General features: G+C 32.4%; 1 protein-coding gene across 3 annotated transcripts in view; it reads left to right on the top strand.

Moving 5' to 3' along the window:
* Window positions 1–15,615, top strand: part of MEMO1 (mediator of cell motility 1) — a 135,066-nt gene extending 119,451 nt beyond the window's left edge. For 2 of the 3 annotated variants that reach the window (XM_024118831.2, XM_055089098.1), the window contains 3 exons: window positions 4,141–4,217; window positions 13,597–13,701; window positions 15,048–15,615. In XM_024118831.2, the coding sequence (XP_023974599.1) occupies window positions 4,141–4,217; window positions 13,597–13,701; window positions 15,048–15,179 (314 nt within the window). In that variant the 3' untranslated portion in view covers window positions 15,180–15,615. Of the gene's footprint in view, window positions 1–771; window positions 1,072–4,140; window positions 4,219–13,596; window positions 13,702–15,047 lie in introns of those variants that run through there. The other variant, XR_008618872.1, reaches the window with a different exon arrangement.
* Window positions 15,616–19,136: the final 3,521 nt, after the last annotated feature.

Here is a 19,136-nt window from a genome sequence, read left to right as displayed (position 1 = left end):
GACCTTATTTGAGATACTTAGATAATATTTTCTTTATGAAGTACATTTTTTCTTTGGTACTGATGTCAATTATGAGTGTCCCCAGTTTAGGTCCTTAGTGTACTGTGGGTGTTTTTGGTGTTTTTGTTTTTTTTGCGGTACGCGGGCCTCTCACTGTTGTGGCCTCTCCCGTTGCGGAGCACAGGCTCTGGACACGCAGGCTCAGCGGCCATGGCTCACGGACCCAGCCGCTCCGCTGCATGTGGGATCTTCCCGGACCGGGACACGAACCCGTGTCCCCTGCATCGGCAGGTGGACTCTCAACCACTGCGCCACCAGAGAAGCCCTGTACTGTGGTTTAATAGTCTATCTCACAGGTTGTTGTGAGGTTCAACTCAACTATTTGAAAACGTTTTAACATATAAACATAAAGTGATTAAGTAAATGTATAACAATACAGTTTTTACTGGACATATGTCTGGTAGTCTGTCTTACTGACTGATCTTTTGGGGGCTTTATTGACCAACTTTCCAAGCTCATGTTTATTTCTGCAATCTAGTGTATAGCTTAATGTTGAGGTATTTAATATTTTTTTTACTTTTTGTTTTGAGGTAATTCAAAAGTAGTGTTGGTTCTTGTACCATTCATTGTTATGTTTGTCCTCATTAGTTGATTGTTGTGTGTTAAACAGACATCCCTGGAGCTTATTCTCCACACTCTGTGAATCCACTCATTAATCACCAGTCACCTTTGGAGATGGGAAAATTACTTACCTGTATTTCTTTTTCTCAGAAAGCGTGCTCTGGAATGGATTCACAAATGAGCTACCCTCCTTCCCTCAAAGAGTAAGGTTTCTGCTTTACAGGATTTTTTTCTTGGGTTATTTTTCCTCTCATCTTTTGAATTTGAAAAGAACTGAGGGAAGGCACCTGAAGAAACTACTGACATACTCACTAGGGGAGTTCCAAAGCTTGTGCTGCCCCTAGGGGCAGTGTCAATGGCTCTTAAAGCTAGAAAGCTCATACTTGGCGTTGAAACAGGGGCTCAAAGAATCCATTTTCCCAGTGTACCTTCTGAAAGGATAAGTTTCAGGTAAGTAATTTTCTCTTACTATGTGATATACTTTATTCATACTTATATAAAAGTTCACAAGTCCAGTTCTCCAGGCACATAGGCAACTGTATTTGTTCAGTTTAGATGCATAAGCTTAACTGAATGTTAGAAATATTGTAAAACAAAACTCATGAGGTACATGAAATCATAATATATTTTAAATGAACAATAAATACTTAAAAGTGCATTTATGATCAGTGTATTGCACTAGGGTTGTCTTTTTTCTATTTCTTGTTAAATAAAATCTTGATAAACCTTATTTTTTAATAATTAGAAACAAAAAAAATCTTTTGAACTCAAATTCCAAGTGGTATTTAATGAACTTGTATGTGTGTGTACTCGTGCACACACATATATTCATACGTATGTATGTATATACATTTAGGCTAGGATGATGGCAACTACTGACTTCAAATTAGATGCTTTCTTTAAGTATATTGACCAGAATGTAGTGATTTTGAAAAGTAATTTTGAAATGTTTGTATAATTAAAAACAATGATCATAAGACAATTTGAGCTATCTTAAGTAGGATACTTTTTTCAGTGTAGTAGCTTAGTAGTGTAAATTTAGCTTCTTAACTGATAAATCCTTTAATGCTTATCAAATATTTCTGCTCAGTTCTTCAGCTACTAAATGCGAGGTGGCTACTAAAGAGTAGCAAAAAGTAGATAGCAAAATATTAAACATTTGCTCATTGATTTTCTGTGTATATTGTCATTCTTATTAAATCACATGTTGATTTAGTATTTTAACTTACTTTAAACATTCTATGTACTTCTCTCTTACTTCAGAAGTAGTTTATAAGTGAAAGTTACATTGAAAATGGTCCATATAAACAAGACCGCGTTTTAAAATATAGTTACACTTTTGACTTATGATTGAGGCAGGTTTGACCAACTTCAGCCGTTTGAAACAGTGGCTCTGAACTTGGAAATAAATAGAAAAGACTTTCAAATAGTAAATGTCACAAAGTACATGCATTTTTCTCTGCACCTGAGAGTAGCAGTCTTGAGATAAGACAATTATGTCCCAGTCACAGGGATTATTGACAACTAAAACTGACAGTTATCACCAGAAGCAAGAAAAAGAGAATGTGTTAGTATAAACCTGAAGCAGCTCAGGTTCAAAGAATATTTATTCATCTTGATTTCGTCCAAGGATATTACTCTTATTACAGTGACAGTGAGTTAGAATTTTCTTGTCTAAGATTATTCTTTTAATTGTTTATTCATTTCACAGAAGATTTGGGGCAGCTTCATCAAAAGAACTTTGAAACAGAAGTAGAAATTTAGTACCAATGAATTGAATCACTAAGTTATTATGACAGACTTTATATTTGGCTTTGAACCTTCTGGCAGCCAGCTGGCAAATAGGAAAAATAGGGTGAATTATATAGTTCCTGTTGTTAGCTAGGAGGAAGTGCATGTGTTCTTTAAAGAAAAACAAAGCTATACTTAACTCTAAATTTTGTAAGAAATGTCTGATGAATTTTTTAATATAGGGGTACTCAGTGATAGAATTGTCACTGTTTAAGAATTTTTTTAATGCAAGGACTGTAATGAATCTGATAGTTATAGCAACATGCAGTAATCTCCAGTGTTTACCAGAAAAGGTTGTTATATTCAGAATGCAGGTAATTGTCTCAGAACCCTATTGCTTGATTATAGGATATCATGAATTTTAAGACGCAATATTTGTTTAATAATGGTGCTGGGCAGGGGGTGCGGGGAAATAAGAACTGCCACATTGAGTAGCTGTGCATGTTAATGTATGTGAAAATTTAATATGTGAAAGTTAAGGAAATATGGTATATTGTAGAAAGGTGACCATCAGATGATTAGCATCAACAAGTTAATGAAATGTTAAGAACTGTGATATGTAGTTTCTCTAAAAAAGGACATCAAAAGGGTGTTAAAATTTTACATGGCTCATTTTTTATAAGGTGATTTTTTTAGTGAGATAAACAGAAAACTTAAAAATCATAATTATCCAGCCAAAGAAACCCACCTCCTCAGATGGGAGGATAATAATTGGATATGTGAACTTCGCTGTAAAATTGAAGCACAAGATGCATAGTATGTGTGTGTGTATGATTAGTGTACTCTAATACCTTCAGAATTACATTTTGGTGAATCTTTAAAAATAAAGAATATAAAAGTAATGAGTTCTTGGAAACAAAGGCATTGCTGTAAAATAGGTTTAGATGTATCTGAAATACAACATAATCAGTTGAATAATAATATGTAATTAATTATGAATATGTTTAACTTTTGGCTTTTCTTTGACTATAGTAGGAAGCAAAATTTATTTCCTGAGCCTTTTGTTTTCTACCTTCTTTTTAAGCTTCTTCCGTTTTACCCTCTCTGTTCTTTGGAGAATAGCTAAACATTGAATGTCCTGTGCTTGTACCTTTGTTGAGATTTTATTGTCAGAGTAGGACTATTTGTTATATTTATACTTCTGTGTATCCTACTTAAAGGCACTTGTATTGATCCTTTTCCAAGTAGAAAGTTTTGCAAAAATGAGATAAATTTTTAAAATCTAGGTCATAAAAATTATACAAGCCACATATATCTCTGACCTACTTTTTTTCTTTCTTTTCTGTAGTAGAGTTAAATCTTTGCATTTGTACAACAAAAGCTAAGCTTTCACTGATTTGTTAAATTGAGATAGTTTCCTGAAGCCAAATTTTCTTGAATCATATTCTTGGCGTTTACTTTCCATTATAGACCGATATAATATGTTTAACAATGCTTCTAACTCTTAAACTGTTTGTTTCCATAGTCTTTTGTATTGCTCGTGACTTTAAGGTTTTACAGTTTGAAATAGTTTTTAACATCATGAAACACTGGTGATATATCATTTCTTTATTACCTTCCCAAATATGCCTTTTATTTTTATGTACAAGGGCTCTTGGGAATGATTCTCTCAGAGGCTTAAGCTGTGCTTTGCCTTCCATGAGAACTGAAATTATTTGGTAAGCGCTTGCTTTCTTTTTAGCTTCTAATTTTTCCCTATTTTATTTTGTACATGATATTTGTTTCAAGGTCAAAGGTTCCGTTACAGTTACTATGATGAATCCCAGGGGGAGATTTATAGATCCATTGAACATCTAGATAAAATGGTAAGTCCTTCAGGTGTGGGGTTTTACTGCTCTAAGGTTTCTTCTTTAATTTCAGATTAGTAATTCAAGACTTAATATGTTAAAATATACAACGGGCTAATAATTCTTTCCCTATCTTTAACTAAATGTGCAATATATATTTTGTAATCATGTGATACTGATTATAAAAATAATCCCTGTTCTATTACTAGAAATTTCCTTCATCTTAATTTTATTTGATTAACTACACCTTGAATAATTAGATACAGATTTTTAGATACTATTTGGGGAATGTCTTAGTTTTAGGGACAACAGGATACTAATTCCATTACTTACTGTTAAGCAGGAACAAACCATAGCAATTTCTAAGTTTATTTTATTATTTATTATATTTTTTGGCCATTTGGGTTTTTCTTAAATGGAATTTGAATTTGTTTTAAATTAGAATTTTAAAGCATTATTGTATTCTTAACTAGCCCAGGAGTTGAATCTAGCAGATATATCACTAATTCTCTCTGACCTTCAATAGATCGTTTCAATTTTCTAGTCTTCAATTTGTCATCTCTAAGATGAGAGACTTGGAGAGGCTTGGTCTCTAAATTGTCTTTAAACTCCACCAGCCTTTAAGTCTATAATCTGTTAAAGTTAAAGTCAACTTTACCAGTGTGTGAAAAGCTTTATGTATATGTTTTAGTATAAAAATATTTAGTCTAAAGTAGATAAAACATTTTACTAAGGAATCTGGATCTGAAACTATAAGTAGATTATATTGAGTAGTATTATTTTATTAAAAGTCAAATGGAATGAATGCAGTTACTTAGGAGATTTTATCATACAAAATAGTTACTTAGGAGATTTTATCATATTTAAATTTATTTTGTTACTTTAAATCCAATTATGGCCTAATGCTTTTGCCTTTGGAATTTTGTTTGGATTTTAATTCACTGGCTTTTGGGTTTGTTTTTTTTTTTTTTTTGGCTTTATTATGTTGCCATTTCAGTCAATTAATTCTTTTCTGGCTACTATTCTAATCTTATTTTTCTGAGGTTTAGTTCTTAGTTGCCTCAGAAAACTTTCCTGGTTCTATATCATTTATTTTCTTCATATAGCAAATGGTTAATGAGTATCCACTGTGTGTCTGGTACTATGTGAAGTATTGAAGATACTAAGAAGAGAAAACATGATCTCCCACTTAATGGATCTTACAGTCTAATCATCGAACAGATTTAGAAAGAAGCTGTTACAATATAGAGATGTAAGATATTTATGAGGCAGTGTGGATACACTGGTCTCCTTACTATTTCTTGATAATGCCATATATATGCCTAGCTTAGGGCTTTTGCCCTTTTTGCACTGGACTGTCTCACTTACTTTATGGCTTTGCTCCGTTTTCACCTTCCCAATGAGGCCTACTGACCACCGTATTTAGTTTGACATCTTACACTCCACCCTTTCAGCATTCCCAGTCCACCTTACCTTACTGTGTTCCACTTTTTCTTCTAAGAAACTGAATATTTTATTTATTTATTACATAAGGATATTTGTTTTGTTCACTGATGTATCCAAGTGCTTAGAATAGCGATTGGAACGTAAGTAGGTGCTCAACAAATATTTTTCAAATGAATGAATTGGTGACTATAATCTTCCTATATACATAATTGAATTAAATACCCTAAGTGTAATCTGAGAAAGAAATAAAAGGAAAGTAATTTATAATAAATTAATATATATTTAATAATGTAAATGCTCAGGCACCAACTGTACTAAAAGAGACAAAGAAGTAGTTAGATGCTTACACATAGTATCATTAATATAACAGCCACATACAAACAGTTGTTTATATTTGTGACTTACATTTACCCAGTTACATTGGTGGGTGACTTGATTTTCCAAAATGGTGAACATTTCTTAGCAAAACTGTAAACTAAGCAAAGTACAGTCTTCCCTCACTTTATATGATAGTTTGCTCCTGGGAAATCTATTGTATATTAAAATCATGCAAAACTTCTTTGTGTTTGTATGTAAAATGGCGTTACAGTGTAGATAATTATAAGCAGGTTTTTTGCATATGTGGACATGTGAAAGTGTTACAGGATGAGAACGGTTCTTTCTGTGTGGCACTGTCCTGTATTGCAGGACAGTCAGCATCCCTGGATTCCACCTACCAAATCCCCTGACAGTATCTTCTAGTTATTGGCACAACCGAGAAATGTGCCCACAATTTTCCATTATTCCCCTGTGGTGAACAGTTATTCCCTTACCCTGCTTTATTTTTCTTCTTAGTACTTATTACTGTGTGACTTATTATTTGTTGATTTGTTGATGAAAACCTGCCCTATTAGATTATAAGCTTCGTGAGATCAGGATCTTTGTCCATTTTGTATCAGCCTGTTTGTGGTACTCAGTATATGTATTTGTTAAATTAATGGATGAGTGGATGGGAGAGTAGTGAGAAATTAGGCTAGAGAATCTAGAACAGGCTGTTTAAAGGATATCTAATAGAAAAGTGATAAAATCAGATTGTATGTGAATAGATCATATAGTTGCAGTGCAGCAAATGGGTTGGAGGGAGGCCAGAGGAGAAATGAGTAGACTAGTTTGATAATCCAAGTGAGACATGGTAATTTAGACAGTGGATGGGTTGGTGATGGTGGAAGAGAGGGACAGAGTGGATATATCCAGTATATTTTAGAGACAAATTGATGATGGAACTTGGAGATCAATTGAACTTGGAGGGGAAGGAAGTATCAAGGATGATTCCTTCTAAAAAATACAACAAACTAGTGAATATAACAAAAAAGAAGCAGACTCACAGATTTAGAGAACAAACTAGTGGTTACCAGTGAGGAGGGGTTGAGGGGCAACATGGAGGTGAGGTACAAACTATTGAGTGTAAGATAGGCTACAAGGATGTATCATACAACATGGGGAGTAAAGCCAGTATTTTGTAATAATTGTAAATGGAATGTAACCTTTAACAATTTATAAAAAATAAAAAAGTAAAAAAAGGATGTTTCCTAAATATCTGGCTTATGCTGCTGGTTAAGTCTTGGTTCTGTTCTCTTAGGTCGGAAGCACAAGAAGATAGGACTAGATTTTTTACGAGGTAGGGTGATCATAAATTGTATTAGGATATGTTATATTTGCTGTTGCTTTTAAGGCATCCAAGTGGAGATGTCAACCAAGTAGGCATTTGGATTTTCTTTTCACCAGTTATTTTTGAGTGCATTTACAGTTCTAGGTACTGGTGGAGATATGGCAGTAAACAAGCCAACTTGCTCTCATGGACATTTTATTCTAATGGGAGGAGATACACATTTTTTTTTTAAGTTAAGGATATAGTATATAAGTTAGTTTCTAATAGTGATGTGTGCTATGCAGAAAATATTAAAGGGTTTTTATTTTTAAATAGTATATAATTCTAGGCTGCTTTAGATTGAATGATTGGAGAAAGACTTCCTGAGAAGGAATATTAAATTGAGATATAAATAAGAAGGAGCAAACCAAGTGAAGATTAGAGGGAAGAGCATTCTAGACAGAACTGCCATTGCAAAAACTTTATGATGGGAAAGAGACTAGTGTGTTAGAAGAATGGGAAAAAGGTCAGGGTTGTAGGAATATAGTAGATAGGGGTTAGAGTGACACAGCTCTGGTAAGAGAGGTGGGCAGGGATCAGATAATATAGGGCTTTATAGTCCAGGGTAAGAAATTTATGTGAATACAGTGGGAAGTGAAATGATGTAGTAATAAAATAATTATTTTAAAAGTCGGTCTGACGGTTGTGTAGAGAATAGATTCTACAAGAGGGTCAGGAATAATAACAGTGGGCATTGGCAGGAGTTTAGGGGAGAGAAGATAGTAATTTGGACTGGGGTGGTAGTAGTGGAGATAGTTCATAGATGTGAGTTCTTGTATTCAACAGGGCTTTGCTAATGGATTGACTATATTGGTTTGGAGCTCAGAGAAGAGGTCTGGAGTAAGTTTGGGCATTCTCAACATGTAGATGGTAATCAAAGCCAGGGCAGAGATAAGGTTGTCTACTATAGTAATCCTCAACCCCATCTTTACAACTGAAATCACTTGTGGAACTTTTTCAAAATAGACTTGCCCATACCCACCCCTGGATATCCACTTTCAGTAATATGGAGAGAGTCCCAACAACTTTATTCCAGAATAGCTTCGTAGGTGAGTTTGAGCTAGCCTATTATGGCCCCTGATCTGCTGAAGTAGAAGAAAATTTCCTATTCATCTTCTTTCCCTTTGTTTTCTACTCATCTCTTTGAATCATTTGTAAACTTTAATCAGGCAACATTGAATTTTGCAAATGTAAGAATTTGTAAATCAGTGAATTATTGAGTATTTGCTTCTTATTAATATGCTTGAATTTAGTGTTTGATGTAACATTTGACTTGGACTTGATTTTTGTGGTCTGTTTATTGAAACATTTCTATTTATATATAGAATTTTTAAATAATATATAGAATTTTTAAAGGGGTCTAAAGTGGTCTCTTCTTTTATTAGCATGCTATTAATTCAAGTTATAAGTCCATTCTGGGAGTTAGAATAAATGGATTAAAATAATAAGCATGGTTAGGTCTCTACATATACTCATGTATATATGATTTTATACATGTATGAGTATATGTACACTCACTATTAGGCAGACTTTTGTACAATGTGTTTTCTTAATTGTTTTATATAACCAAATAGTGAATATCCCACAGTATATTGCTTTTCACAAGTGTCATTTTATGTTGTAAATTATTTCTTTCATTTCAGAATTAATATCTTAGTTGCTATATACAATCTTTTCAGAGCAAAATATAGTAGGATGCTTCTCTGTACAAGTATTGCAAAAATGTTAGCAATTCTGAATTGTAGTTATACGTTTGGAAAGTTTGACAGAGTGAAAAGATTATTTTTAAGTACAAAATTTTAGTTTTTTAAAAATTATTATGTTAATTAAGTTTTGGTCCCTTTTTTGTTATCAGAAAAGTCTTATTAAATATAGTTATTAAAATGCTAGAAAATAAATAAAAGTTTCTAGTTTCCAAAAGAAAAACTGCTAATTCTTTTTTTTTTTTTTTTTTTGGCAAAAATTTTATGTCAACATTTGAATATCTTGGAAGTTAATTATGTGAAGAAAACACATAAGGAAGGAAGAATGTATCGGAAAACAAACAATCTTCCAAATGTTGTATTTGGGAGAAAATAACTAGTTATAAGAGATATAGCTTCTGAAAGTCTTAGAATATTACTGACTACTGACCATGTTTTTTGGAAATTAATACTTTGCAATTTCAGTAATTATAGTGACCAAAGCAGAACATATTTTAAGATGTTGATTTTTTTGAACCTTTTAGATTACATACTGGAAACATTAGCCACATTTATACATATTTTATATATATTACATGATCATAGGTTATTTTTTCCATACTACTTTTGATATAGACCAGTGTTTCCTTATGGCTATTGGCATATTATTTATGATTTGGCAGAGAGAATCTGAAAATGTCATTGTAGTCAGCTTTGTAACTTCTTTTCCTTCCAAATTTACTAGTAGTCACTTTGTTTACTTTGAACTTCAACTTCTTTTCTTCCTTTTACTCTTCTGAAAGTGAAATTGTTCATGTTTGTCCACTCATACTTCTTTCTCTTGAACTTAGGCCAGTAGTTTAGTTTCTTTAGTAGTCTTTAGTCAGTTTTACAGCATCATCTTTAAGGTAGCTATTTATTAGTACACTGGTTCTTAGCACTGCTATATTTAGGATGATTTCTTTTTTCCATAAAATTTCTTCCTAATGAAGATTTTAGCTTGATACCTCTTAAAGAAACTAGAATATTTCCTTTTCCTACCTCATCTTCCTAAATGTGTACCCATCTCTCCAACATAAACGTGTATCCTTATTTTAAAAAATAAGGCCACAGTCCTAATGATTTGATAATATGGTTTTAATTATCTGTTAATAATTGATAGACATGATTCTAGTTCTTATTTCTCAAAGACTTCTAAAAATGTTTTGCTGCTCTTTTGTGTGTGTTACTTTAGATTACATCTAGGTGATAGTATTTAAAATTAAATAAAATTTAAATTAAATAATTTATTATATATAGATAAACTTTTAAAAAGGGAAGACCTTTGTTGTCTTATTAGAGTCTTGAATTTGCAGCTCTGTTAAATAGGCAGTTAAAACTGCCCATTCGGTTTGGGATTACCATTTAGGATTTGACAATACAAGCTTTCACTCCTTACTTGGAGAGTCAGCACAATGTTAAATTCACTCTGCCCTTCTTCCCCTCAAGGTAGGGAGTTAGCTTTCAGTCTGAGAATTTCTTGCTGAAACTGTTAAATTCCTCAGAAACCCATACTGTGATGGATAGGCTCTTGGTGTTTATAATGTCTGTTTGTATCTTAGAGCTGAATGGGTAGTGACCCACTTCACTGCTTCATATTAGATTAAGTTCATGTGAACAAATTCTCAATATACCAGGCTCTAGGCAAGCTTTCTATCACCTGGACTTTAGATTTACTGATCATATCTTCCAGTATGTTAAGAAATCAAAAAGTTCTTTAGGCGTATTTGGGAAGCATTTTTATTTTTCAGCTTTTTGGAATTTGTGCAGTAGTATCAAACTAGCATTTTTATCTTCTTGGAATTTTGGTAATAGTAATTCCAAAATTGTTTGCATCAAAACATAAATATATACAAAAGCTTATTTGTCAGTGTTCTGTGTTAGTTAATGGGTGTCCCATTTTGCAGTTTTACTAATCATTTTTGCTGTTGTTTGCATACTTCATGAATTTTCCAGTTGGAGAGGTTCACTCATGAGAAGTGCCTTAATTTTTCTCTCTATCCCTCCTTTATAAAAAGGCATACCTCTTTTTTTTAATAAATTTTTTTTTAACTTTTGGCTGCATTGGGTCTTTGTTGCGGTGCGCGGGCTTCTCATTGCAGTGGTTTCTCTTGTTGAGGAGCACGGGCTCTAGGCACGTGGGCTTCAGTAGTTGTGGCTCGCGGGCTCTAGAGTGCAGGCTCAGTAGTTGTGGCACACGGGCTTAGTTGCTTCGCGGCATGTGGGATCTTCCCGGACCAGGGCTCGAACCCGTGTCCCCTGCATTGGCAGGCAGATTCTTAACCACTGCACCACCAGGGAAGTCCCAAAAAGGCATACCTCTTAACTGTCATATTTGTCAGAGAATTGAGTATGATGGAATTGATACTTGCCCTGGTAGGTACATAGCACACTTCAGGAAATTAAAATTTTAAATGTAATCCCTTAACTTCCATCACCTCAATTTTTTACTTTCTGTGTTGTAATTTAACCATTATATCTTTATTTTGAACACTTTATTTATTTACACTTCTCTACATTTATAATTCTATATTTTCCGTGTGAAATTTCTTGGCCAGTTACTTTGAACTCTTTCTCTTCTACAAATGTGATCATTAGTTTTCTTCTCTTTGAATTACTCACGTTAATATATATAAATGTGATGTTTGTTCACATGTGCTTTGAGATTTTAGTATTAAAATACACATTTGAACTTCAATGTTACATGATTTATTAATAAGTGGAATTCTATTTAAGGTAAGCTGTCCTAGACTTCACCCAGGAGCATTGAAAGTTCTTTTATAATATGTATACCAGTTGTACCTATGTGAGAGTATTAAAGAATTGTTGGTATGTCTCTTGTTATTCTACATGAAGCAGAGTAAGTCACTGAGAAGCCTAGGATTAGAAATCCAATAGCCTAGGATTAGAAATTTGAGACAAGCTTTTAACCTTTTTTATGCCTTAGTTTCTTCATCTTTAGGGAGTTCTACCTTGATTATGCATATTTATGGAAGAGATTTGTAACTCCATCTCTGCATTACTACTTGGTTTAGAAATATGAGTGATTTTCTACGTACCAGAATTATAATACTAATTGTTTATCTTAGGTTTAACTTTTAAATGAGTTCATATTTCACTCGGTTTGCACCAAATGTCAGTGGAGAAGGTGACCTGGAAGCCTCCTAGCTGACAGGGAAAAACCAACTTAGCCTTAAACACTGGTTGTGGATAAATCTGAGAGTGGCTAATTGATGTGCAAGCAATTGAAAAGTTGACTATACACACATATGCTATCTTTCTGATATATTTGTAGAAAAATATGATAATGTTTATGAAAGACTTGGATATTCTGAAGAAAGATTCTTTATAAAATTAAATTTTGATTTACATACTGCCACTGCAATATTTGTACTGTGTTACCGACTGATTGCTATCATTTTTCAGATGAGTGTTCATCTGATTACTCTAGGTGATTTTACGCTGTGCTTGTTAAAACATGTTGAAATATAATTAAAAAAACACAAAAATATATCAGTTAATTCCTTAGTTAAACCACCATTTACATTTCTCCCAGAGGATATTAATCCAGTTTATTAAACACAAATGTAAAGTATTTCACCTGAATAAGAAAACAAGGTAAGGTAGTTGGTGAATGGATGAGTTAGAATCATTGATTTATTTGCTTAATTCAGATGAGTTAAAGTTGCTCTGTATTGATGTATTTTGAGCACATTATTTTGAATGCATTTGCAGAATACAGAATTAAGTATAAACAAGTGTCCAAATGATAGTTATTGTTTCAATAGTAGTCTAAAAATTTTGATTCTCAATTAAAATCTTGAAAGCAAAGCATTCTAGTTTAAGAGATAAAGAACTTTTATTTTTTCAACTTATTTGTAAAGACCTATTTTGCTTAAGCTTTTTTCAGTCTTTTATGAGCTTTAAATTGATTAAAATACATTAACTATTTTCTTAGTTTGTGGTCTCTTTTTATCTCATACCTAAATACTGATAATTCAAAATGCCTTGCTCACTGTTGATGTTTAAGTATATGTTATGGAAAAAGTTAAATTATAATCAACTCTTGATTATTTATGCCAGTGGTATGAGAAATATAATGGACATTGGAAAAACAGCCATATATCAAATTTAATTTTAGATTTTGTATGAAAATTTTCACAACAGGTTTACTTGTGTAAATATTATATATGAAAAACATAAAATCGTGAAATGTTTGAGGATTTGTGAGCTGAGTGACAACTGGGGAAGGTGGTGTAGAAACATACCAGGAGGTCAGAGAAAACTGGGGATTAAATGTTTCAGTATGTTTAATATACATACTTAATAAAGTATGTATATTATTGAGAGTTGACTATAATGAGATTACCTTGGATGAATGAATTTGATATTTCACAGAGTTTAATGTATTTCTTTACTTCTCCTTAATTGAAAAATTATGATTGTTAGCTCTAAGTAACAGTTTTAAAATATAATTAGGAAATAATAAATTGTCTTATTTTCTTTTTCTTTCATTCTTTTTTTTTCTCTTCTTTTTTTTTAGGGTATGAGTATTATAGAACAATTAGACCCTGTATCTTTTAGCAATTACTTGAAGAAATACCATAATACTATATGTGGAAGACATCCCATTGGGGTGTTATTAAATGTGAGTATCCTTAGGAAGCCTTGATTTTTTAACATTTGATTCTATTATGTTTCAAAATGTCTTAATTGTTATCATCTGTGACACCTTATTAGCTTTGGTTTTAGATATATAGTCAATTTTCTTTCTAGTTCCTTTAAGATAATTTAAATTTCCATTGTTTTGGTTACTTAAATAAAATTATATATCACTGTATGACAGGTCAATACTTTCTTTTAAATACAGAAAGTTATTTAGAAGAGAAACCCATTTTTTTCTCTTGACTCTGAGCCAATTCCAGTATGCTCTTTACAAATATAAACCAAAGTAACGTCTCAAGAAGTATGGTCTTACTGATTTTTTTTGTTTTATTTAGTGTTCTTGACTTTATAAAAAATAAATGGAAGATTCTGCTCTTGAGTTTTAGATATTCATAATTTAATAAAGCAAGGTAGATGACATGTATATGTTTTTCTCCTTATAACAAAAACAGTATTTCATTTAAAGACTGGTAAAGAGGCAGAAGTTTTGGTTAGCTGGATTTTCTAAAGAGATAATAGCATTAATTTTTTTCCTAATAAAACTGAAATTGAAAGAAAATGAGAGACTCAAAAAGAAGACAGTGTACACTCAGGAATGGTTAGAGGAAGTAATAATGGGCTCATTGTTTGGAGAGGCAGAGAAATACTGGAGTTGGTAATGTAGTCTAGAATAGTCTAGGGTAGGAACCTAAAGGTCTAGTATTACTTTACTGTGATTTGAAAAATAGTACATTGTGGATTTTTAGGAAAGGTCTTCTCTTAAGCAGTGTTGATTGGGAGAAAAGCCTGTTAAGGGCTTAAACTGATTTCTGAAATTTAAACTAGAAAAAGCTATACTAATTTACTGAAGTTTGAATTGGGTCAAATAAAACTTTAGTAAAATAAATGATGAGCCAATTCACAAAGTAAAAACCCTGGTATACCTCTTAGATTTGGAACTTAATTTATATACGTTTAAAATTTCAGACAAAGAAAAGACTCCAACATTTCAAGACGAAAGTGGCCAAGGTTTGGTTTAGAGAATAGAAAGAAAGATACTATGATTTTTAAAAAATTTTATTTATTTATTTTTTAAAGTGCCTTATTAAATACAGGGAGAGGTAGAGTGGAAGATGACTAATATTTATCAAGAAGCTAGATTAGGAGAAGTTCTTTGAGAGAATGAAATAAGGAGTTCTTTCTTTTTCCTATTTAATATGGGGCGACGAGAAATTCAAGAAACTAAGGGAGAGAGAGAGATCTAGGCTTCAAAGTTAAGCTACCAGCACATTCAAAGAGTGCTCACTTTTTTGTGTGATGTCTGTCATAACCAAATTTTTCTTTTTCTAGGCTATCACAGAGCTGCAGAAGAATGGAATGAATATGAGCTTTTCCTTTTTGAATTATGCCCAGTCAAGCCAGTGTCGAAACTGGCAAGACAGTTCAGTGAGTTATGCAGCTGGAGCACTCACGGTTCACTGAAGCTCTGAATCCTCAGGGATGCCACCTGCACATACTCATACTCTGTCCAGGGTCCCAGCCTAACCCTTACCAAGATACTGGTCCTGGTTTGGGGGGATTCTGAAACCTCAAACTAATAGAACTTTCTTCTCTTCTTTTCTAGTAGGTGTAGTCCTTCCTTAATTTCAACTCATTAAAAAAATGCTTTATAGTTTAGAGCAGTGGAAGGAAGGCTGGTGTCAAAATATTTTGATCAAAAAAAAAAAAAAGGCAATGTAAAGGCACAGTTGTGGCAGTCAGTTTTTTGAAAGTAACTTGTAAAGCATTTACCATATCCTAAATTTGCACTCTTTGCAGACTTGTGCACATATACTCCGCTTTCAGAATAGTTTTGCAAATTGTACACAAACAAACAAAAAGGGTGGAAGCTTTTTAATAAAGAAATTGCATTTATAAATGATCTGTATTAGAATATAAAAATCTCCAGTTATAGTCAATTACTACCCGTGTTGTACAACAGATACCTTCTATTTTAGTTGCTAATAAAGGGCTACACAACTCAAAATAGTCTGATTTAAACTTATTGCTCTGTGGTACATATGAAAATTGTTTTTTATTAATTCCATTTCAGAATTTTTATGTTAAAAGTGGTAAACTTTAGCTCTTATGTAAAAATATGTTAGGATGTATTTTTATATTTTACATATTTATGTGATTTTTTTTTATCACAGATACTAGAATCATATTTTAAAGTTAGCTTTTAAAATTACATACAGTTTGCCCTTTTATGTGTGACATCACTTTGTGTCATTACTGTATTATAACACAATATAAATTCAAGATTGGTAAAGAACATAGGTGTAGTCCTGTAATTCAGAGATAGTACTTGATAGGCAGTAGTCTGCAAATGAGGAAATATTGAAGAATGTTCTTAGTGTTTTTCAAATCATTGCAGACCATACACTGCTGCTATGCTTTTTTAAGGCTTCAAGCAATTTGACTCTCTTACTTGAATTTTTAGCAAGAAGTCATTAACAATAACAAAAAAACCACTGGATTTTCTTACAGTTCTACAATTTTTTTTTGTCATGATTTTTGGTGCGGCTCTTCCAACTAAAATAATGGTATGGTGTTGTATTTCTTCCTTTAGCATAGACCAATCGTAGTCACTTTGGCAAAAAAAAAAAAAGTTAATTCAGTTAGTTAATATTGGCCATCATGTATGTACTAGATTATACCTATTTTAATATAACAGTGGGTATTATTACATTGGAGAGCATTTATATCTTCAGTGTTATGCCAGAATAGCACAATTTTTAGATGCCTTGCACCAATTTTATTTAAAGATTTGCATTTCTTACTTACTAAATACCAACTTTTCTATACTCAAGAACTGAGATAAAATACTGTAATCTTTTGGATTCAAACTTACCCACCTATCCATATGTGGAAATTATATTCTTACATATTAGTGATTTATTTCCCATCATTCAGATATACTTTTGAGTACTGTAAATATTTATTCCTTATTTATTATATAGACTATAAAAATTTCAAAACTGACTACAGAGTAAATTTTTAATGTTTTCTGGGTATAAAACTAATTACATGATTATTACAGAAAATTTAGAAAATGCTGATAGCTATAAAGAAGAGAAAAAAAATTACCTGCAATCTCACTATCCAGAGATATACACTGTTAATATTTTTTGTATTTCCTTTCAATCTTTGTCTATGCTATTTATATGTATGAGTGTGTATATGTGTTTGTGTGTGTGCATAATAACAAAATTGAGATTATGCTGATCATATAGTTGTATATCCTACTTTTTATAACTTACCATCATAAGTACTTCCCCATGTCTTTGAAAATGTGATTTTTAAAAATGGCTGCCTAATATTCTATTGTATGAATACAACATAATTTAACCAGTTCTCTCTTTGGATATTAGATTGTTTCTAATGTTTGACAATTATAAATAATAGTGGGATAGACATCTTTGTATGTGAAATTTGAATTCTATATTAGACTAGTTCTTTAGGATATATTCATGGGAATGGGATAATTGGCTTAGATGGTGAGAACTTTTTAAGCTCTTTAAAATATGACCAAGTTACCCTTCAGAAAGATTGTACCAAATTAGCAGTTTACGAGACTCATCATACTGCCGCTTTTCCACTATTATTTGTTCTAATCGTTGACAATTTGTTAAGCAAATAATTGGTTGTTCTTTTGCTCATTCTATTAAGAGTGGCTTTATAATGAATTATTTTTTTCCCTTCTGTAACTTTAGAGTTAATTGATTAATAAAAAACACAAGAGGGTTGGTAGGTTGAGTGGGCTATAACCCTCTGAGTATGTTTACTGTACATTTAAATCTCCAAAGTACTTCAACATCACTTTACTTTATCCTGGAATATGAGCTATCTTTCTTAGTCATAAAGTAGAAAGAGTTCCAAACTGATAGTTAAGTGTTGGGTTCTGGATCTGCCTCTGCCAGTAATTATTTGTCTCACCATAAATATTTCATGTTGTATCAAAACTTTAACTGTAAAATGTAGAGGTGATCTTCTAAGCACTTTCCGGTTTCAAAGTACTTTGATCTTGTGTCTTTGCTCTTTAGAGATACTAATGTCATTTATGTTTAAAAAACTACATGGTTGAATTGGATTAGAAGTATTATCTTTTGATTTCAACTCTACATACATGAAAACGAAAGTCCTTTTTTAATACAAAAGGGAAATTAATTTGCATTACTTAATGCAGTTAATATTACCTAAATTGTTGAACTTAAGCTTTCCTGCTTTAAGTGCCTTTAAAAGTGTTTTTATTTGAAATATAAAATGTAAAGGAAATTTTATGTAGTTCTATACAGTTTCTTTTTTTGATATACTTTTGAGTTATTTGCAGCAACTTTTTTTTAAACCTTAGATTGCACAGAGCAGTATATTCATGGATTCTTCACTATTCGGGTAATGAGTCCTTGAGAAATGTATGTTAAAGATTAGCTCAGTGAGCAGGTAAGTAAATGCTCTCTGTCTTGGGTGGGCAACAAATCTTTATACAGAGTAGGGATAAAGGATTATTCAGATTCCAGTGTTTAGATATTCCAATGGAGATAGTAGGTGTCCTGAGTTAGTTAATTGTTATTATTGCAGATCTCAAATTTTTCCTTGGTAGCAAATAGTTCATTATCGTAGATTGGAGGTTGGTAAATGTTTTGTGTAAAGGGCCACATAATAAGTATTTTAGGTTTTTCAGGCCATCTAGTCTCTTCACAGTTATTCACTTTTGCCATTGTAACGCAAACGCAGCCATAGACAATGTGTAAATGAGTCATTGTGGCTGTGCTTCACTCACACTTTATTTAACACAAAAAGATGGTGCGCTAGATTTGGTCCATAGGCCATGGTTTGCTATACTAGATGGTATAGTTCACTTGTAGTTCAAATTACTGGCTAGTAATTTAAACTGCAACAAATGGTTGTGAGTTTCTGTCATTCCAGCCCTCTCTTAATTTGATGTAGTCTAGCTGGCTGGGTTTGAATGTTATTTAGGATTATAAAGGTAAGTGGGAAGTGGGTATGGGAAACTAGAAACTATTAGGGAAAAAAGCACTTTGAAGCCCTTTTGTTTGCTAGAGCCCATTAGGAGTTTTGCTTTGCTGCCATAATTAATCAAAAGAGTGATGAGTGGAGGTTGTGATTGGTGGTTGCAGATTATATAAATGATTCTTAAGCACTTGGCTACCTAGATGATAGTAGAGGGTGGAACAGATAAGAGAAATTGTGAAATGTGAGACTTTATTTTGCCATATAAAGAAAGACTGTTGGAAAAATAATTACCATCTTCCATCACCATCACTTTGTTTAAGACCCCCCTCAAATTCCTCCCATATTTAGGAAGGACGTAAACTTAGAATAAAAGAGAGTTGATTAAGTTGAATGACTTTAAGTTGATGGAAAAATTACTCCACT

The sequence above is a fragment of the Physeter macrocephalus genome, chromosome 12 (genome assembly GCF_002837175.3).
Source record: "Physeter macrocephalus isolate SW-GA chromosome 12, ASM283717v5, whole genome shotgun sequence".
Taxonomy (NCBI): Eukaryota; Metazoa; Chordata; class Mammalia; order Artiodactyla; family Physeteridae; genus Physeter; species Physeter macrocephalus.
This window is presented reverse-complemented; position numbering and strand designations above follow the sequence as displayed.